We start from the raw sequence: 22,043 nt of genomic DNA, 5'->3' as shown, positions 1-22,043 counted from the left end.
TGCTAAGGTTTATAGGTGAATCTAATGGATGTACAGTATTCTTCTGTATTTGGGGGACTGATTCTACTAGAACCTCAACATATACCAAAATCTGTGAATACTTAAGTCCTGCAGTACAGGACTTGTGGAACCTGCTTATATAAAAAATTGGCTCTCAGTGTACATGGGTTTTGCATCCAGTGCATACTGTATTTTCCATCCACGTTTGGTTGAAAAGAATCCACCTAGGGGTGGACTTGCACAGTTCAAACCCCTGTTGTTCAAGGGCCAACTGTACTTAGGGCTATTTGGTTAGAGAACCAAGTCTTAAACTTATTTATTTATTTAGAGACAGAGTCTTGCTGTGTCACCCAGGCTGGAGTGCAGTGGCGCGATCTCGGCTCACTGCAACCTCCGCCTCCTGGTTTCAAGCAATTCTCTTGTCTCAGCCTGTGGAGTAGCTGGGTCCACAGGCACGTGCCTCCATGCCCTGCTAATTTTTATATTTTTAGTAGAGATGGGGTTTCACCATATTGGTCAGGCTAGTCTCAAACTCCTGACCTCAGGAGATCCACCTGCCTCGGCCTCTCAAAGTGCTGGGATTACAGGCATGAACCACTGCGCCTGGCCTCAAACTTTATTTTTTACCCAAACATGAACTTAGCTTCAATTGCTCTTCTGCTGCTTTATGTTCTCTATCTCGATCATTGAAAGATAATCTTTAATTATTAAGATCAGAATCAGGGACCATCCTTTTTGGTTCTGCTGGATCAATGCAGCCAATTTAGAATTTTCATTAACTAGATGTATTTTGAACCCAAAGCTTGAAAATCATCCTGATCTTACCACCCTGCCTTCCCATATCTTTCCTGTAGCATAACTTAGGTTTGTTTGTTTTTGTTTTTCTTTTGAAACTTGTTTTGATTTTTCGAAATTGTTCTCCTGGCCTCAAGCAATCCGCATACCTCAGCCACCCAAAATGCTGGGATTACAGGTGTGAACCACCATGGCCAGTCAATTGCTTTTAAGTAGTTACACAATTCATAAGTTATGTATCTTACTTTCTAAAGGAAAAATTATTTTTTCTCTAGTCTTTCTTATTTCTGGTATAGATTTCTCTTCTGGCCTTAAGAGTAGCAAAAAAGGCCAGGCATGGTGGCTCACACCTGTAATCCCAGCACTTTGGGAGGCCAAGGCGGGGCAGATCGTGAGGTCAGGAGTTCGAGACCAGCCTGGCCAACATGGTGAAACCCTGTCTGTACTATAAATGCAAAAATTAGCCAGGCGTGGTGATGTGTGCCTGTAGTTCCAGCTGCTTGGGAGGCTGAGTCAGGAGAATCACTTGAACCCGGGAGGTGGAGGTTGCAGTGAGCCAAGATCGCACCACTGCACTCCAGCCTGGGTGACAGAGTGAGACTCCATCTCAAAAAAAAAAAAAAAAAAAAAAAAAAAAAAAAGGGATTGCTAATATAATGGGTCTAGTTTATAGAAACAGTTCCAAAGTATTATACAAGTCAATCAGCTGGATACATGAGAGCTTCAAAAAGTATGACTCCTTTGTCAACTAGGCTAACCAAAAACAGGTTGTGTAAAAACTGAAACTCTGCTTAGAAAACCTATATGGAACTTAGTATTATTGTGGCGATATGATTTGATAACTTTTGATCATGTGTTATCCAATATTTCAGACAATTTTCTATGTTAATTAGTTGACAGTCACAATATCATTATTACGGGTGTGTGTTATGGTCAGCATAGCAATGCATGAGTTTTATTTTCCTATGACATTTTGTTATGAAAAATTAAAACATTCAGAAAAGTTGAAAGAATAGTGAACTCTCATTTATCCTATGCCTAGATGAAACAATATTAGAATTTTGCTATATAGCATGCAGTTTATTTTCTTTTTCTTCCTTTTTTGTTTTTTGAGGTGGAGTTTCGCTCTTGTCTCCCAGGCTGGAGTGCAATGGTGTGATCTCGGCTCATTCCACCCTCTGCCTTCCGTGTTCAAGCAATTCTCCTGTCTCAGCTTTCCAAGTAGCTGGGACTACAGGTGCCCACCACCACGCCTGGCTAATTTTTGTATTTTTTAGTAGAGACAGGGTTTCACCATGTTGGCCAGGCTGGTCCTGAACTCCTGACCTCATGTAATCTACCTGCCTCGGCCTCCCAAAGTGCTGGGATTGCAGGTGTGAGCTACTGCACCTGGCTAGCCTGCAGTCTATTTTCTTTAGTGCTTGTAGGAGTGCATGTTTTGTTTTTTTTTTTGAGACAGCCCCACTCTGTTGCCCAGGCTGGAGTTCAGTAGCAAGAACTTGCTCACTGCAGCCTCCACCTTCTGGGCTCAAGCAGTCCTCCTGCTTCATCCTTTTGTGTAGCTGGGACTACAGGCATGTGACACCATGCCTGGCTAATGTTTAAATTTTCTGTAGAGATGAGGCCTTGCTATGTTGCCCAGGCTTGTCTCAAACTCCTGACCTCAAGTGATCCACCCCCTCAGCCTCAAAAAGTGTTGGGATTACAGGCGTGAGCTATTGGGCCCAGCCAATTACTGTGATTTTTTTTTTTTTTTTGAGATGGAATCTTGCTTTGTTGCCCCAGCCTGGAGTGCAGTGGCACTATCTTGGCTCACTGCAACCTCCACCTCCTGGGTTCAAGTGATTCTCCTGCCTCAGCCTCCCGAGTAGCTGAGACTACAGGCGTGTACCACCATGCCCAGTTAATTTTTGTAGTTTTAGTAGAGACAGGGTTTCGCCATATTGGCCAGGCTGGTCTCGAACGCCTAACCTCAAGTGATCTGCCTACCTTGGCCCCCCAAAGTGCTGGGATTTACAGGTGTGAGTCACTGTGCCGAGCCAATAAAAAAATATATATATAAAATATTTTATATATATATATATATATATTTTTTTTTTTTTTGAAACAGGGTCTCACTCTGTCACCCAGGCTGGAGTGCAGTGGTGCGATCTCAGCTCACTGTGACCTCTGTCTCCTGGGTTCAAGTGATTTCTTGTGCCTCAGCCTCCCGAGTAGCTGGGATTGCAGGCATGTGCCACCACACCTGGCTCATTTTTTTGTAATTTTAGTAGGCAGGGTTTCACCATGTTGACCAGGCTGGTCTTGAACTTCTGACCTCAAATGGTCTGCCTTACTTGGCCTCCCAAAGTGCTGGGACTACAGGTGTGAGCCACTGCACCTGGCCCTTTACAAACATTTTTAAAAGTAGTCACAATTGAAATTTTGGGAAAAAAATTAAAATTAAGGTTTACAGTGCTGCATTGTCCTCTAATTCCTGTAACAGTGGTCTGGGCATCACAATCTGGAATTTGTTCCTGACAGTTCCTGGTTTACTGGGCTATAGTTTAGTGGCCTGAAGAAAAAAAACTTCGGTGGTTCATTAAATACATTTAAAACTCTTTGGGAAGAATGCATCTGAAAGGTGTGAAAACATTTCAGAATCCTGTTTACATGCGTTAAGTGCATGTTATAATGAGGAATATTACGTAACAATAGGGATGCTGAGTAGTAAAGACTTTGTATTTAGGTCTGTTTTTGGAGACAAGGTCTAATAGTCCCCCAGGCTGGAGTGCAGTGGCACCATTGCAGCTCACTGCAACCTCAACTTGCTGGCTCAAGAGATCCTCCCACCTGAGCCTCCTGAGTAGCTGAGACCATAGGTGTGCACCACCTTGTCTGGCTAATTTTTGTAGAGATGGGATTTTGCCATGTTGCCCAGGCTGGTCTTGAACTCCTGATCTTGAACTCCTGGGCTCAAGCAATCCACCTGCCTTGGCCTCCCAAAGTGCTGAGATTAGAGAAGTGAGCAACCAGACATGACCTATTTAGTTTTCTTGTAAATGTTTTAAAAGGTGTTTTTCATAGATTTAATGTACTTACATTCTAATTTTTCTACCTAATCTTTTGAGAATCTATTTGGACAGACCATGTAGTCTAGATATTTATTACATTTAAAGGATGCAGAATCCATTCAATACCATGTACTTACAAAAACTTTAAAAGCCATTATTTTACTGACAGTAATGCTTTAAGTAGTTGACCAGAACTTCTATGTTTATCTAATTTGCTTCATCGGTCCTGTGATTTTTCTGAGCTATTAGAAAGGGAGAATCAATTGTGTAGAATTTAAAATTCTATCATGTGAGGATTTGTTGAGGGGAAGTCTGACTCATGTTCACCTCTTCCATCAGCTCGCAGCTGTTTGTGATGTGTTTGTGGAAAACTATGTCCCTGGCAAACTGTCTGCAATGGGCCTGGGATATGAAGATATAGACAAGATTGCTCCTCACATCATCTATTGTTCCATCACAGGTATTTCAACCCCACATCCTTGTCAGTTAAAAGGTTTTCCAGTTTCTGTGTTTTCTTATTGCTGTAAGAAACTTCTTGCTGGCTTTTTTTTTTTTGGAAGTTATTCTGCTTTCTTTTTTCCCAGGCCATTTAGGTTGCTGAACATTAATTTTTTCTTTTTTGTTTTTTCTTTTTTTTGAGACAAAGTCTCGCTCTGTTGCCAGGCTGGAGTGTAGTGGCGCGATCTCGGCTCACTGCAACCTCCGACTCCCTGGTTCAAGCGATTCTCCTGCCTTAGCCTCCTGAGTAGCTGGAATTACCAGGCACGTGCCACCATGCCTAGCTAATTTTTGTATTTTTAGTAGAGATGGGGTTTCACCATGTTGGCCAGGATGATCTCGATCGCCTGACCTCGTGATCCACTCTCCTCAGCCTCCCAAAGTGCTGGGATTACAGGTGTGAGCCACCGCATCCGGCCTTGGATGCTGAACATTATTAAGGAACATTAATCTAAATGAAAATTTTCATAAATTTATTGGCTATTCATATTTTTTCTTTGAATTATCTGCCTATAGTTTTGCTAATTTTTATGTTGATGTTTTACAAATGTTTACAAAGTACTGTTATTAACTCTTACAATTTTTTTTTTTTCTTTTTTGAGACAGAGTCTCACTCCGTCGCCCAGGCTGGAGTTCAGTGACGTGATCTCGGCTCACTGCAACCTCTGCCTCCTAAGTTCAAAGGTTTCTCCTGCCTCAGCCTCCTGAGTAGCTGGGATTACAGGTGCATACCACCACGCCTGGCTGATTTTTGTATTTTTAGTAGAGATGGTTTCACCATATTGGTGAGGCTGGTCTCTAAATCCTAACCTCAAGTGATCCACTAACCTTGGCCTTCCAAAGTGCTAGCATTATAGGCATGAGCCATCACTCCCGGCCCAGAGTTGAAATGTTAATTGACTTTAAGGTAATAACATAGGAGCCCAAGGTATCCCTTCAATATATTCAGAAGCACTAAGCCAAGAGAAGGAAAAGGGTGGCATAAAGTCTTCCGATTATTCAGCCCTTGCCAGTGAACTGCTTATATATGCATGTATTTGTATGTTTAGGCTAAAGGGAAAAAGTCACAGTGTTACTTAGTTTTCTATATAAGTACTTAACTCTTAATTAGGGATGCAATAAAGTGACTCATAACATAAAATGTTATATTAATAGTTTGCATCAGAAAAATTCCTAGTATTATAAGTTTTTACTCAGTCATCCACCAAATATTTACTGCAAACCTATGATCTTCCAGGCAGTAGACTCCGATTCTGGAATATAGGAGTGATAAAAATCCATCTGCGCTCTCTAGAGCATTTGTATTCTAGGTTAGGGTGATAGATAGTAAATAAATAAGCACTTTTATTTTTGTTTTTGATAATTGAGTCTGGTAGTTGGCAAGGGGGTGGGGTGAGGATAAGTTATTTCATACTGGTAGGTGAGAGAATGCTCTACCCATATGGTGACATTTGAGTAGAGACCTGCATCAGGTAAAGGAGTAATTTTTTTTGTGTTTTTCATAGAGATGGGGTTTTGCCATGTTGGCCTGGCTGTTCTTGAACTCCTGGCCTTATGTGATTGGCCTACCTCAGCTTCCGAAAGTATTGAGATTATAGGCGTGAGCTACCATGCCTGGCCAGAAGTGTTTATTTTCATAGACAATTTATACTTAAAAACATAGATCGTTTAAGCAGAAAGGCATATAGCATATGTAGGTTGGAATTACTTGCATTTCTTTTTTTTTTTTGTTTTGATACTGAGTCTCACTTTGTCCCCCAGACTGGAGTGCAGTGGCACCATCTTGGCTCACTGCAATCTCTGCCTCCCCAGTTCAAGCGATTCTCCTGCCACAGCCTCCTGAGTAGCTGTGATTACAGGTGTGCACCACCACGCCTGGCTAATTTTTGTATTTTTAGTAGAAATGCGGTTTCACCATGTTGGTCAGGCTGGTCTCGAACTCCTGACCTCATGATCCACCTGCCTTGGCCTCCCAAAGTGCTGGGATTATAGGCATGAGCCACCGTGCCTGGCCTTTATTTTATTTTTTTGAGGCAGAGTCTTGCTCTGTCACCCAGGCTGGAGTGCACTGGGGCAATCTCAGCTCAGTGCAACCTCTGCCTCCCAGGTTCAAGCAATTCTTATGCCTCAGCCTCCAGAGTAGCTGGGGTTACAGGTGTGCACCACCTTGCCCGGCTAATTTTTGTATTTTGGGTAGAGAGGGGATTTCACCATATTGGCCAGCTGGTCTCTAACTCTTGACCTCAAGTGATTCACCTGGCTCGGCCTCCCAAAGTGCTGGGATTACTGGCATGAGCCACCGCACTTGACCTCTATCTCGTTTTTTACTTCCTCTTTACTTGCCAGTTTCCCTCACGCCATTGAAGGTTGTTATTCTATTCCCAGTTCCACATGTAATGCAGAGCACATGATAAGGGTTCTACAGCCAACAGCAATTTTTTTTTTTTGAGACAGAGTCTCACCCTTTTACTCAGGCTGGAGTGCAGTGGGGTGATCTCCACTCACTGCAACCTCTGCCTCCCGCGTTCAAGCGATTCTCCAGCCTCAGCCTCTTGAGTAGCTGGATTACAGGTGCCCGCCACCACGCCTGGCTAATTTTTTGTATTTTTAGTAGAGACGGGGTTTCACTATGTTGGCCAGGCTGGTCTTGAACTCCTGACCTCATGATCCATCCGCCTTGGCCTCCCAAAGTGCTGGGATTACAGACGTGAGCCACCACACCTGGCTAATTTTTTTTGTTTTTTTTTGAGATGGAGTGTCACTCTGTTGCCCAGCTGGAGTGCAGTGGTGCAGTCTTGGCTCACTGCAACCTCCACCCCCTAGGTTCAAGCGATTCTTCTGCCTCAGCCTCCTGAGTAGCTGGGATTCTAGGCACCCACCACTATGCCCAGCTAATTTTTGCATTTTTAGTAGAGACAGGGTTTCTCCATGTTGGCCAGGCTGGTCAACAGCAGTTTTTGAACTAGTGAATGAGTAATCAGAACTTGACTAAAGAGTTTAATAGTTGCAATTTTTCCTGCATTCTACTTTTCAGAGATAGGGATAAGTACTAAATAGTGTGCTTATATTTTCCAAAGAAACTTTCAAAGAATAGCCGGGGGTTAGTACATACTTAGCTTTATCTGTGATTTCTTCTATAGCTTATCCATGGCACTACATAATGATCATTGCTTTAAGATACCAAAAGAGCCTATACCATGAAGCAAATATTCTATTATTGTCATAGATCACTATGCCTTAGGTCTTTTCCTAAGCTAGGAAAAGGAACTGGTGCACTTAGAGATTTTAAAAAGGAACTAAGCAAAAGCTTTACTCCTTATTATTCAGTAAGTTTATCTTAAAATAGATATCTGAAAATATTTTTTTACTGTAGAAAGCTTCAAAATATTTTGTTTTTTTTCTTTGAGATGAGGTCTTATTCTGTCACCCAGGCTGGAGTGCAGTGTCATGATCATAGCTCACTGCAGCTTCTAACTTGTGGACTCAAGCAGTTATTCTGCTTCTGCCTTCCAAGTAGCTGGGACTACAGGTGTGCACCCCCACGCCTGGCTAAATTTTTAATTAGAAAAGTTTTTTTTTGTAGAGATGGGGTTTTGCAATGTTGCTCAGTCTGGTCTAGAACTCCTGGGCTCAAGTGATCCTCCTGCCTCAGCCTCCCAAAGTGCTGGCATTATAGGTGTGAGCCACCATGCCCGACCTATTATCTGTTGTTTTAAAAAATATTCATAAAAAATAAAATACTGTAATTTCTATGGATTCAGGTTAGTGGAGTTATTATAATAATTTGCTTTTCACAGTGTAATTATCAATATGGTGATATTGTAATTGCCCAATGGATTCACCTTGCCTGCTGCCTCAACAGAGCTGATTTATCAAGACAGGGCACTTGCAATAGAGGAAGAGTTAATTCACGCAGAGCGAGCTGTGTGGGAGACTGGAATTTTATTATTACTCAGGTCAGTCTCCCGAGCATTCAGGGATCAGAGTTTTTAAGGATAATTTGGTGGGTAGGGGAAGGCCGGTGAGTCGAGAGTGCTGATTGGTTGGGTCAGAGATGAGATCATAGGGAGTTGACGCTGTCCTCTTGTAAGGAGTCAGATCTGGGTGGGGGCCATAGATCACATGAGCCAGTTTATCAATCTGGGTGGTGCCAGCTGATTCATCAAGTGCAGGGTCTGCAAAATATCTCAAGCACTGATCTTAGGAGCAGTTTAAGGAGGGTCAGAATCTTGTAGCCTCCAGCCGCATAACTCTTAAACCATAATTTCTAATTGTGTAGCTAATTTGTTAGTCCTATAAAGGCAGCCTAGTCCCCAGGCAAGAAGGAGGTTTGTTTTGGGAAAGGGCTATTACCGTCTTTGTTTTATTTTATTTTATTTTATTTTTGAGACGGAGTTTTGCTCTTGTTGCCAAGGCTAGAGTGCAACGGCGCAATCTCGGCTCATTGCAATCTCTGCCTCCCGGGTTCACGTGATTCTCTTGCCTCAGCTTCCTGAGTAGTTGGGATTACAGGCATGCACCCCCATGCCTGGCTAATTTTTTTGTATTTTTAGTAGCGACGGGGTTTCTCCATGTTGGTCAGGCTGGTCTGGAACTCCTGAACTCAGGTGGTCCACCCGCCTCCGCCTCCCAAATTGTTGGGATTACAAGTGTGAGCCACCGTGCCCAGCCTTTGTTTTAAACTATAAACCATAAACTAAATTCCTCCCAAAGTTAGTTCAGTTTATGCCCAGGAATGTACAAGGGCAGCTTGGAGGTGTGTTAAGAAGCAAGATAGAGCTGGTTGGGTCAGATCTCTTTCACCATCTCAGTTACAGTTTTTTAATGGCGGTTTCAGTATCTTCATATAAAGTAAGCTGCAGGCTGGGCGCAGTGGCTCACGCCTGTAATCCCAACACTTTGGGAGGCCGAGGTGGGTGGATTACCTATGGTCAGGAGTTCGAGATCAGCCTGACCAATATGGTGAAACCCTGTCTCTACTAAAAATACAAAAATTAGCCTGGTTTGGTGGCATGTGCCTGTAGTGCCAGCTACTCAGGAGGCTGAGACGGGAGAATTGCTTCAGCCTGGGAGGCAGAGGTTGCAGTGAGCCAAGATGGCATCACTGCACTCCAGCCTGGGCGACAGAGTGAGACTCCGTCTCAAAAAAAAAAAAAAAAAAAAAAAAATTAAAGAAGTAAAGTAAGCTGCAATGTTAGGCTGGTTGTCATTTTAGATGGGAAAAAGAGCTGTAGTGATTGATTGATTGATTGATTGATTGATTTGGAGGCAGGGTCTCCCTGTGTTCCTCAGGTTGGAATGCTTTGGTACAATCTCCGCTCACTGCAATCTCCACCTCCTAGGTTCAGGTGAGTCTCCTGCCTCAGCCACCCGAGTAGATGGGATTACAGGCATGCACCACCATGCCTGGCTAATTTTTGTATTTTTAGTAGAGACGGGGTTTCACCATGTTGGCCAGTCCGGTCTGGAACTCCTGACCTCAAGTGATCCATCCACCTCGGCCTCCTAAAGTGTTGGGATTACACGTGTGAGCCACTGTGCCCAGCCCTGATGATTAACGTCTGTACTGAATGACAGATTCTATACATGGTAGATGATTCTTGGCCACTAGATCTCACTTTTTAAAATGTGCTGTTTAATAGATCCATAGTCATATTTTTATTTTTCTATCTAAACAATAATATTTATATGTGTGACAGAGTGAGGGAGATATTTTTTTCCATTAGAATCCTGTAATCTAATGGAAATGTTGAGGTTTAAAATGTTAATATAGGTAAATTATTTTCTGAATGATCATATTACCATAAAAGTGCTGCATAACCAACAAATGCAAAATGCTATATGACAATAAGCATTTATTTTTGTTTCCCATATCTGTGGTTGGCTGGGATTCAGTTGATACAGACTGGTTAGGTTTGGCTCCAAGTGTGGGTTGGGGGACTGGTATGCTCTGCATGTCTGTTATCCTCCTTGGACCAGTGGCCACCAAATGCATCTCCCCTTATAGGGAAAGGTGGAGTGCAAGAGAACAAGCCCATTTTCATCAGTGTGTTTAAAGCTTCTGCTCCCAGTGCATCTGCTAACAAATGGAATATTTGTCAAAGCAAGTCACATGGCCAAGTCCAATACCAATGGGTGGTGAAATACATTCTGTTTCAGAGGGAGGAACTACAAAGTCGCATGGCATAGGGCGTGGGTTTCGAGCAGGATGATAGTTGAGAATAATAATGCATTTTATCACATCATCGAGTCAAATAAAATTCTAGTCTACTTGGGAAGCCCACACTTCCTAATGATTCACATTCATAACCAACTGGTTAGGGTCAAAAGTTCTTCTGGGCCTTGACTTAATGATTGGATAGTGTCTAAGTTTTCTTACAGTTCTCAAATTCTGTATTAACGTTTAGTATGGCGAATGGCATTGGAGATAGATTATATAATTCAGTAGTTCTCAGATAAGGAAGAATGGTTCTATCATGTGCTTTTTAGTGATATAATGGAGGAATGAGAGGGGGATAGGCAGATATGTATAGTCCGAAAACATACCTCTCATTATTCTATAATCTCCTCATTCTCACCTCCTGACAATTATTGGAATAACATCTATATACTCAGTTCTTCTTTATTTCCTGATAATGAAACAGATCCAGAACTAAGGTCACACAGCTATTTAATAGCAGATGGGTTTAAAACAGGTTTCTTGACTTAGTAGTAAGTGCCTTTATGCTTTTCAAGACATATCAATAAGTAATGACATAGATTTTGTAATTAGGCGACACTGAACAGCGCTACTTGAGAATAATATATTTTTGCCATTTTCCTTTTCTTTGTTTTTTGAGATGGAGTCTCGCTCTGTCGCCCAGGCTGGAGTGCAGTGGCGCGATCTTAGCTCACTGCAAGCTCTGCCTCTCGGGTTCACGCCATTCTCTTGCCTCAGCCTCCCGAGTAGCTGGACTACAGGCGCCTGCCACCACGCCTGGCTAATGTTTTGCATTTTTACTAGAGACGGGGTTTCACCGTGTTAGCCAGGATGGTCTTGATCTCCTGACCTTGTGATCCACCCGCCTGGGCCTCCCAAAGTGCTGGTATTACAGGCGTGAGCCACTGCGCCTGGCCTATTTTTACCATTTTCTTTCACTTGTTGCTAATTTTATTGGCAATGATGGAAGTCATGAACAAATTTATTATTCAGGGAGTCTAAATTTCAACAGATTCTTCCAGAAGCCAAAGCCATTCGTGAGTCGTGAGTTTGTGTGCATAAACAGCAAGGTTCATCTCTTTTTTTAAAATTTGATTTTCTTGGCCGGGTGTGGTGACTCACGCCTGTAATCCCAGCACTTTGGGAGGCCAAGGCGGGCAGATCACAGAGGTAAGGAGTTAGAAACCAGCCTGACCAACATGATGAAACCCTGTCTCTACTAAAAATACAAAAATTAGCTGGGTATGGTGGTGGGTGACTATAATCCCAGCTACTTGGGAGGCTGAGGCAGGAGAATTGCATGAACCTGGAGGCGGAGGTTACAGTGAGCCGAAATCATGCCATTGCATTCCAGCCTGGGTGACAGAGAGACTTCATCTCAAAAAAAAAAAAAAAGGTTTGATTTTCTTGGTAATCAGTGTGTCTGTGTGTGTGTGTGTGTGTGTGTGTGTGTGTGTGTGTGTTTTATAAGACTGATTACATCAGTCTAAAGTTGCACATGTTATGATTGAGATCCTAGACTTTCCTGATGTTTCCCCGTGGTATTGCTGTCTTGTTAGTGCTGTCCAAGCCCAAATAGTTTGTTCTCACTCAGATGTTGGCCTTACTGCTGATGACAGTAATCTTAGAATGGCTGGGAGATTGACTTTAATGCACTCTGACAGTTGTGTGGTTGAAATTGCCTCAGTCTGTGAAATCTGGTCTGCAGGACAAAAATGCTAGAGTGATCACAAGGGAGGAAGGACCTGATTATTTTTATTAGCACGGTCCTCTTATCATTTCAGAGGGAGCTGAGTATGCACATTAGGGGGCAGTGTTTAAACAGCTATTATTCACTAGGAGTTATTTTTGTAAAAAGGGCGGTGTTTCCTGTGTACCTCTGGGTAGGAAGACTCTCTGAAGGACATATTTATATTTGTGAAGTGACCACTCTATACTTCTCTATACTTTTAGAAGTACAATGGTATTTCCCCTAACAATTTAAGTTGTACCTTCTTTCCTTTGTATCTTCTGAACATGTTATTAATTATGAAAATTTAGCAGTAGGAATCCTCTCCACTACATTTTAAAATGTTATTTCTTCTCTTCTTGTTAACTTCATTACTCTTTCTTTCTGGAAGGATAAACATTTCATTATATTATTGACTAGACTGGGTTTGTAGTGGGAACACTGTATATGTCATTTAATGAAGTTTCCTTTTTTTTTTTTTTTTTTTAAAGGAAGAGGGTTTGAAAAGTGCCTTTTTGATTTTTGTGAATTCCTCAGGGACATTTCCTTAATCTCCATTTATATAGCATTACATAGAGGTAAAATCATACAAAATATGTGTGTTTAAAATATGAAGACATACAAGGTAATGAATAGTACAAAATTCAAGAGAATGATTAACTCTGGGGAATGGGGAGGGAGGATGTGGGACAGGGAAGAGAGACACAGAATTTCACTTATATTCGCAAAATAAGCTGACTGGCTGGTACATGAGTATTTGTCGTTCTGTATTTTATGATTAAGTAAGAATAAAAGATTCAGAAATGCCCACATAGCTCCCCTCCTTTTTTTCTTTCCTTTCTTCCCTTCCCTACCCCAAAACAGCTATTTCTTGAGCTTCTATATACTCCTGGCTGTGTTGAGTGTTCGGGGCAAACAATGTAGACATTGTCCTTGCATTTTTAAGGAGCTGACAGCCTAGGTCAGAGACATTCTATAAACAAGTTAAAACATATAATAAATACGACATGTATTAGCAAACTATACTATTATGAAAGAATGAAATAGTACTGTGGTGGAGATTAATAGAGGAGGGGTGGCATGCTGTAAATGGGCTTGTCAGGGAAGGCTTTTTTGGGGATGTAACATTTAAGAGACCCAAAGGATGACAAGGAGCCAGCCATGTAATGAGCAAGGGGAGAAGTGATTCAGGCAGAGAGAATACCATGTGCAAAGTCTCCGTGGCAGGAAAGATCTAGATGCCTTTAAGGGTCTAAGAGAAAGCCAATGTGTTTGGAACACTATAAACTGGAGCAGTATGCTTGAGAAGATACTGCAGAGGTGTGCAGGGGCTGTGGCATGCTAGGAGGGATCTGAGCAGTGGAGGGGTAGGATCATAATCTTTAAAAGAGGTAGGATTTTTCAGTAGAATGCAGATTAAAAAAAAAGAGGTAGAATTCAATTCCTGGTTGACTGACTTCATTATAGGCACTGGAGATGGACATGGGGCTCATGTTTCACAGAGTAGCTATAAAGATAATTTTTTAAGGATTATTAAAGGCCCTCATAGTGTTTCAGAGGCAATAGCAGAGAATGGTGAGCCCAAATGGATGAGGCAAATTATTTAGCAACTGCATTCTACATTCATATCACAGCAACGAGAATACAAAACAAAACACTGCTGCAGTTGGATTCTTACGGCATGAGTTAGTCTGTGTGTGTGTGTTCTTATTTTCGGCATATTCACCACATAACCATAGCTTTAAAAAAAGATAGAATAATTAGAATAGGATCTGCAAATCCATACTGCAAATTCATAGCTGTTTTGAAGGTGAGAAAAGACATTAAGACTAGAGAGAGGGAAAAGAAGGAAGGAAGGAAGAGGGAATGAAGGAAAAAGGAATGAGGGAATGAAGAAAGGAAGAAGAGAAGGAAGAATAAAATAAGAGAGGCAGAGTGGAGTAAAATGGGATAACAATCAGCAAGATTTTTAAAAAATTTCTAAAGACAGTAGTCTAGATTAGTTCATCTGGTGATATTCACATGGCATGAAGCATCATTTGTAGTCTGAATAAATAATCAATATGGAGATGATAGTTCTTGACATTAAAGGAACTCTCATAGTCAAAACAATTGAAAACTACTGGTCTAAATTATGAGTGTCTCTGTTGCACTCTCTTACATCAGGAAATATTTTTTCAACAGAATTTCAGGATTTCGTGGCCATATGTCCAACTTTATAGCCAGTGATCTTTAGTGAAAGTGTGGTTTGACATATTTACCATTTCATATTAAGCTCATTATTTAAAGAAATAATGACACCATCTCTGCAGGGGAAGAGAAACTTAGCATATAAATGTAGGGTTTCTTTCTTTTTTTTTTTTTTTTGGAGACAGAGTCTCCCTCTGTCGCCCAGGCTGGAGTGCAGTGGCCAGATCTCAGTTCACTGCAAGCTCCGCCTCCTGGATTTACGCCATTCTCCTGCCTCAGCCTCCTGAGTAGCTGGGACTATAGGCGCCCGCCACCACGCCCGGCTAGTTTTTTGTATTTTTTTAGTAGAGACGGGGTTTCACTGTGTTAGCCAGGATGGTCTCGATCTCCTGACCTCGTGATCCACCCGTCTCGGTCTCCCAAAATGCTGGGATTATAGGCTTGAGCCACTGCGCCCAACCAATGTAGGGTTTCAAAACACAGCCCTTGGAGCTAAGAACTCAGGTTATATTTTGTCTGTAGACATGGACTGATTCCAAAAAATGACTTTATGCCTTCATTTTATTCCCCAACGGCATAACCTTTTATCTTTAAATACTTCTTTTTACCCATACACGTATAGCAGATATGTTACACGATTGGACTTACTGGAGTACAAGCAGACACTTTCTTCTCTCCCAGCCCACCTCTGCAAACCTGCGCTATCCACTTATTCTCTTTGCTCATAGATGAAATCCCAAGCAAGTCCTATAGATTTTTTCTCCCCAGTTATTTCTTTCTTTTTTTTTTCTTTTTTCTTTTTTTTTTTTTTTGAGACGGTCTGGCTGTGTTGCCCAGTCTGTAGTGCAGTGGTGCAATCTTGGCTCACTGCAACCTCTGCCTCCTGGGCTCAAATCATCCTCGTCCTCAGCCTCCTGAGAAGCTGGGACTACAGGCACATGCCACCACGCCCGGATAGTTTTTGTATTTTTGGTAGACATGGGGTTTCGGCATATTGCCCAGGCTGGTTTTGAACTCCTGGGCTCAAGTGATCTTCCTGCATGGGAATCCCAAAGTGTTGGGATTATAGACGTGAATCACCATGCCTGGCAGTTATTTCGTTTAAAGTATTAAAATGTTCAGTCCAATCTAATATCAAAACCTTAGGCTCTTGTCCAGTTTATGACGTCTCCTTTTCCCCCACTTCAGGCTACTTTCTTGGGAATGTGAAGAGTATGTGTGTGTGTTTGTATTACAGGTGCACATATGTTGCATGTGTGTGTGTTTGTATTATGTATGCACGTGCATGCATGTGTGTGCATGTCTATGTGTTTTGGAAGAGCCTAGTCAGTTTCTTCATTATCCATCTTTTCCTATTGCTAGCTGCTATTTGTGGTTTCTTCAGAATCAGGCCCTCCCAGGGAAGGGAAGCGAGTTAAAGGGTGCAAAAAGGCTATTACTTGACTGCTGTAGTTGTAACCTGTAGTGGAGCCTTCTGTGTGCCTGAAGCTCTGTAGGTGGCTCTCTTTTATGGGGAGCTTTGTAGTCTCCTCAGAGACCTCAGACTGTAGTTCTCCCGCTTCAGTCCCTGTTTTTTTGTTGTTATCTATACACAGAGTCTATCTGTTATGATCACCTTGTCCTATAGGCAGCCCTCATGGGTAGAATTCCTTTTCACATAAACTCCTTCTGCTTTCCTCATGGTGAACTTGGCCCATGGGGAAAAACCCTCCTTCCTTCTTGTCACCATTGGCAGGTGTACAGTTTATTCCCAACTCTTAGCTCTGTTGCCTTTAACTGATGTAACCATAATTCCTTGCCTTTGGTATTCTTTTAGACACATGCCACAGGTGCTTAGGTAATTCAAAATTCCCAGAATTCCCAAATTCCCTTGGCATGTGCCAAGGTCTCTGATGCTGTTTTGGAAGTCTCTCTTGTGTGGCTTAAGTTAAGGTGAAAACAGCTTGCTCCTCTCTTATGACAGAATTAGATGCCTAGCATATAATAACAACTCTTTCCAAGGAAATTCGACTGAAGGTTTTATTTAATTTTCCACCTTTTCTCACATATCCTCAAATGGATGATAAGCTAATGGCAGCAAAACTAGTTTCATAATCTTTTAGTGTTATCTGTGCTAGTATTCTGGCACTTAGGACATTTCTTGGGGGTTTGAAGCCTCAGATGAAATAGAGAAGGAGTATCTTTGGCACATTCTTTAAAGCACATTTTGCTGAAGAAATATGTTTTTCAGGTAGTAAGGAATAACGTTAAGTCGAGTGAACATGAGATAGCTGTCTTCAAAAGTTTTTAAGTATGGAAATAGAATATTTATTTAAGCCGGGTGCAGTGACTCATGCCTGTAATTCCAGCACTTTGGGAGGCTGAAGCGGGCAGATTGCTTGAGGTCAGGAGTTCGAGACCAGCCTGGCTAACAGGGTGAAACCCCGTCTCTACTAAAAATACAAAAATTAGCCGCTTGTGGTGGTGCACGCCTGTATTCCCAGCTATTCGGGAGGCCGAGGCATGAGAATCGCTTGAACCTGGGAGGCGGAAGTTGCAGTGAGGTGAGATCACACCATTGCACTCCAGCCTGGGCATCAGAGTGAGACTCCATCTCAAAAAAAAAAAATAAATAAATAAAAGAAGAAGAAAGAAAAAAAAATATCTATTTAATAAGATAAAAATATTTAGGCTAATGTTGTAGATATTTTCAACTATTTAAACTCAAGTGAAAAGGTTAACTTTTTCTGTATATATAATTTTAAAATATATTTTCTTGCTATGAAAAATCAATTTAAAGTTGATACTGAGTTGTTACTGGGTATAAGAAACATTATGACAGTTTTCCTCGGGAATTTTTTTTTTTTTTTTTTGAGACAAAGTCTCATTTTGTTACCCAGGCTGGAGTGCAGTGGCGTGATCATAGCTCACTACAGCTTTGACTTCCCAGGCTCACGTGATCCTCCCACTTCAGTCTCCCGTGTAGCTGGGATCACAGTCATGCACCACCACACCTGGCTAATTTTTTGATTTTTTTGGCAGAGATGTGGTCTCACTATGTTGCCCAGGCTAGTCTCAAACTCCTGGCCTCAAGTGATCCTCCTGCCTTGGTCCCCTGAAGTACTGAGATTACAGGCGTGAGTCAGCCACTGTGCCCAGCCTACTTGGGAATTATTTATGAAACTGTGGGATTAAGAAAATCTTGGAGCCGGGTACGTTCACTCATGTGTGTAATCCTGGCACTTTGGGAGGCCAAGATGAGAGCATTGCATGAGGGTCAGGAGTTTGAGGCCAGCTGGGGTGACATAGTGAGACTTTGTCTCTACAAAAAATAAACAAAAAAAAAAAATTAGCCAGGCATGATGCTGCAAGTCTGTAGTTCCAGCTACTCAGGAGGTAGAGGTGGGAGGATCACTTAAGCCCAGGAGTTGGAGGCTGCAGTGAGCTCTGCACCACTGCACTCCAACTTGGGTGACAGAGTGAGAACTGATCTCTTAAAAATAAAAAGAGAAGGGCCCAGTGCAATGGCTCATGCCTGTATTCCCAGCACTTTGGGAGACTGAAGCAGGTGGATCACCTGAGGTCAGGTGTTCGAGACCAGCCTGGTCAACATAGTGAAACCTTGTCTCTACTAAAAATACACAAATTAGCCAGGCGTGGTGGCACATGCCTGTACTCCCAACTACTTGGGGAGGCTGAGGCAGGAGAATCGCTTGAACCCAGGAGGTGGAGGTTGCAGTGAGCCAAGATTGCGCCACTGCGCTCCAACCTGGGCGACAGAGCAAGACTCCATCTCAAAAAAACAACAAAACAAAAATAAAAAGAAAAAAGGAAAAAGAAAAATGTATTGGATTGGAACATGGATAAAGTGATTTCCCATTCTATTAAAAGTGACAAAATTGGCCGGGCACGGTGACTCACTCCTGTAAATCCAAGCACTTTGGAAGGCCGAGGCAGGCAGATCATCTGAGGTCAGGAGTTTGAGACCAGCCTGGCCAACATGGTGAAACCCCATCTCTACTAAAAATACAAAACTAGCTGGGCGTAGTGGTGCATGCCTGTAATGCCAGCTACTCGGGAGGCTGAGGCAGGAGAATCACTTGAAACCCGGAGGCGGAGATTGCAGCGAGCCGAGATCGCGCCATTGTACTCCAGCCTGGGCGACAGAGCAAAACTCCATTTCAAAAAAAAAAAAAAAAAAGTGACAAAATTGTTCATCTTAGAAGAGCTCTGCTGGGTGTAATTATGGATATGCAAGTACCTTCTCATGACACAACTTTGTACATAAATGTATGTGGTCTTCTTCAATTCCCAGATATTTCTATTTTTCTGATACTATTGATTTAAAAAAAAGAAAGCCAAAACTTTAACAGGAGACTGAGCTGTTTTTCTACATACTTTAAAATTCCAGAAGCAAAGAGATCGCCTGGGCCTAGAAATATGGTATCAATTTAGTATAGATCATTACCCACCAGAATCAATTGGTTTCATCTTTGGTCTCTAACTTCTGATATATGGTTAAAATAGTGTCCAATTTAAAGAATCTCTTGGAGACTAGGGACCAGCAAAAGGAAAAAGATGACAATACTAGTTAATGTCACAGCAGTAGTTATTTCAAAACTTTCACAAATTGAATGTTTTATGGATCGTGCCAGATAAACATGCCAGGACTTAGCCACCATCCAAAAACCCTGTCATCAAAACTGAATTGTTTCCCCTTATGGTAATAGGCCTGGGAAATAAATCCATAAATTTAAAGAAGCAATGTTAGATAAGAAAAAATTTTATACTTAAAAGGATAAAAACATACATGTTAGATAGTGTTTAGATAGCATTTATCTCACTAATTATTTTTTTCATTCTTTGGATGTTTCTTCAAGCCAGCATTAGTGCAATACCACAACTTTCAGCCTTTTATTTGAACCTCAGTGTATTTAATGACAACGGTTAAATATATGTGGAATAGGTAATAGTCATGAACCTGGAAAGATCAGGGATTTTGATGGAATGCCATATTGTGGAATCAGTGAAATCCAATTTGTAAAGAATATATTATGCACAAAGGTTTTTCAAGCGAAAAATATCAAAGTTTAAGAAATTTGGCAAATGTACAGTTAAGTTTATGTGAGGGATTAGTTCCAGGACCATCTGTGGATGTTCAGGTCTCTGTTATGATTGGCATAGTGTTTGCATATAACTTATGCACATCCTCCTGTATCCTGTAAATCATTTTTAGATTACTTGTAATATATAAAGTAAATGCTGTGTAAATAGTTGTTATACCTATTGTTTAGGAAATAATGACAAGAAAAGAAAATGTACATCTTCAGCACAGATGCAAGTTTTTTCCTAATATTTTCCATTTGTGGATTGGTTGAATCCATGGATGTGAAACCCATGGATACACAGGGCAGATTGTATTTGATTATAAGAAAGACTAGTCTGGTCAAGTGGGTGGCTCATGGCTGTAATCCCAGCACTTTTGGAGGCTGAGGCAGGAGGACTGCTTGAGCCTAGGGGATAGAGACCAGCCTGGGCAACATAGTGAGACTCTGACTCTACAAAAAATAAAAAAATTAGCCAAGTGTGGTGGTGTGCACCTGTGGTCCCATCTCCTTGGAAGGCTGAAATAGGAGGATTGCTTGAACCTGGAAGGTTGAGACTGCAGTGAGCTATGTTGCACCACCGCACTCCAGCTTGGGTGACAGAGCAAAGATCAGTCTCAAAAAAGAAAAAAGAAAGACTAATCTAACAAGCCACCAATTAGGAAATGGGCAAAAGACTTGAATATATACTGCTTCAAATAAGATATACAGATGGCCAATAAGCATATGAAAAATACTCAACATCATTAGCCATTAGGGAGATGCACACCAAAACCACAATGAGATACCTACCATCTCACCCCCATTAAGATAGATACTATCGAAAAACTGGGAAACAACAAGTGTGGCTGAGGATGTGGAGAAATTGGTACCACTGTGCACTGTTGGTGGGAATGTAAAATGGTTCAGCCACTCTGGAAAACAGTATGGACATTCCTCAACAAAATTAAACACAGAAACTGGGTGTAGTGGCTCACACCTGTAATCCCAGAACTTTGGGAGGCTGAGGCGGGTGGATCACTAGAGGCCAGAAGTTCAAGACCAGCGTGGACAACATGGTGAAACCCTGTCTCTACCAAAAATACAAAAATTAGCCGAGCGTGTTAGCAGGCACCTGCAATCCCAGCTACCCCAGAGGCTGAGGCAGGAGAATCGCTTGAAACCCGGAGGCGGAGACTGCAGTGAGCTGAGATTGTGCCAGAGTGAGACTCTGTCTCAAAAAAAAAAAAAAAAATTTAAACAGAATTAGCATATGATTCAGCAATTTTATTTCTAGGTATATAGCGAAAGAATTGAAAGCAGGACCTTGAAGAAGTATTTGTACACTCATTTTCATAGCAGCATTATTCACAGTAGCTAAAACATCAAAGCAACCCAAGTATCCATTGACAGGTGAATAAATAAGGAGTAATGATGGAATATTATTTAGCCTTAAAAAGATGGGGAATTCTTACACATGCTACAAGGATGAACCTTGAAGACATTTTGTCAAGTGAAATAAACTAGTCAGAAAAGGTCAAATACTGTTTGATTCTACTTATATGAGGTTCCTAGAGCAGTCAAATTCATAGAGACAGGAAGTAAAATGGTAGTTGCTAGAGGTTGGGAGGAAGGAAAGACTGGGGAGTTAGTGTTTAATGGGTATAGGGTTTCTGCTTTCCAAGATGAAGAAGTTCTGGAGATGCATGGTGGTGATAGTTATACAACTATGTGGATATATTTAATGCCACTGCACTGTACACTTAAAAATGGTTAAAACAGTAAATTTTTTGTTATGTATATTTTGCCACAATTTTAAAAAGTAGAAAAAAAAAGAGGAAAGAACAGTCTAAACTGTAAGGTATTCTATGGAAGAAATTCAGATTACTATGTCACAACTAGTAGAAAATGTTTTAATATGTCTTGGATCATGGTCTACAAATACAAGTAAATATTTGACAATTAGGTATTGAATATGTAAAATATTCTCTTGTTCAAGAATAAATTGATTCTTTTTTTTTTTTTTCTTGCTCTGTCGCCCAGGCTGGAATTCAGTGGCACGATCTTGGCTCACTGCAACCTCTGCCTCCCAAGTTCAGGTTCAAGCAATTCTCCTGCCTCAGCCTCCCGAGTACCTGGGACTACAGGCACACACCACCATTCCCAGCCAATTTTTTTGTATTTTAGTAGAGACGGGGTTTCACCGTGTTGTCCAGGCTGGCCTCGAACTCCTGAGCTCAGGCAATTCACCTGCCTCCGATTCCCAAAGTGCTAGGATTACAGGTGTGAGCCACCGTGTCTGGCCTACTTTTCTTTCTTTACCATACGTCGGTTTTTGCCTCCTACACACCCTCAGTTGTGTTTCAAACCCACATATTGATACGATGATTCCATTAAGCTGTTTGTACATATATATATATATATATATATATTTTTTTTTTTGTTATATATAAAGTTTCGGTGCTGGAAAAGAAATAGCACTCGAATATAAAATTTTCTTTTTAATTCTCAGCACG

General features: G+C 41.5%; 1 protein-coding gene across 10 annotated transcripts in view; it reads left to right on the top strand.

Moving 5' to 3' along the window:
- SUGCT (succinyl-CoA:glutarate-CoA transferase) overlaps positions 1-22,043 on the top strand; it is a 748,045-nt gene that overhangs the window by 58,488 nt on the left and 667,514 nt on the right. For all 10 annotated transcript variants that reach the window (XR_013415382.1, XR_013415381.1, XM_002803307.4 and 7 more), the window contains one exon: positions 4,188-4,308. Coding sequence is in view for 8 of the 10 variants with exons in the window: in XM_002803307.4 (XP_002803353.2) it covers positions 4,188-4,308 (121 nt within the window). In the remaining 2 variants the exon portion in view is untranslated. The remainder of the gene's footprint in view (positions 1-4,187; positions 4,309-22,043) is intronic.

Source organism: Macaca mulatta, chromosome 3, assembly GCF_049350105.2.
Source record: "Macaca mulatta isolate MMU2019108-1 chromosome 3, T2T-MMU8v2.0, whole genome shotgun sequence".
NCBI lineage: Eukaryota > Metazoa > Chordata > Mammalia > Primates > Cercopithecidae > Macaca > Macaca mulatta.
Note: the sequence above shows the minus strand (reverse complement) of the source record. Positions and strands in the feature narration are given on the sequence as shown.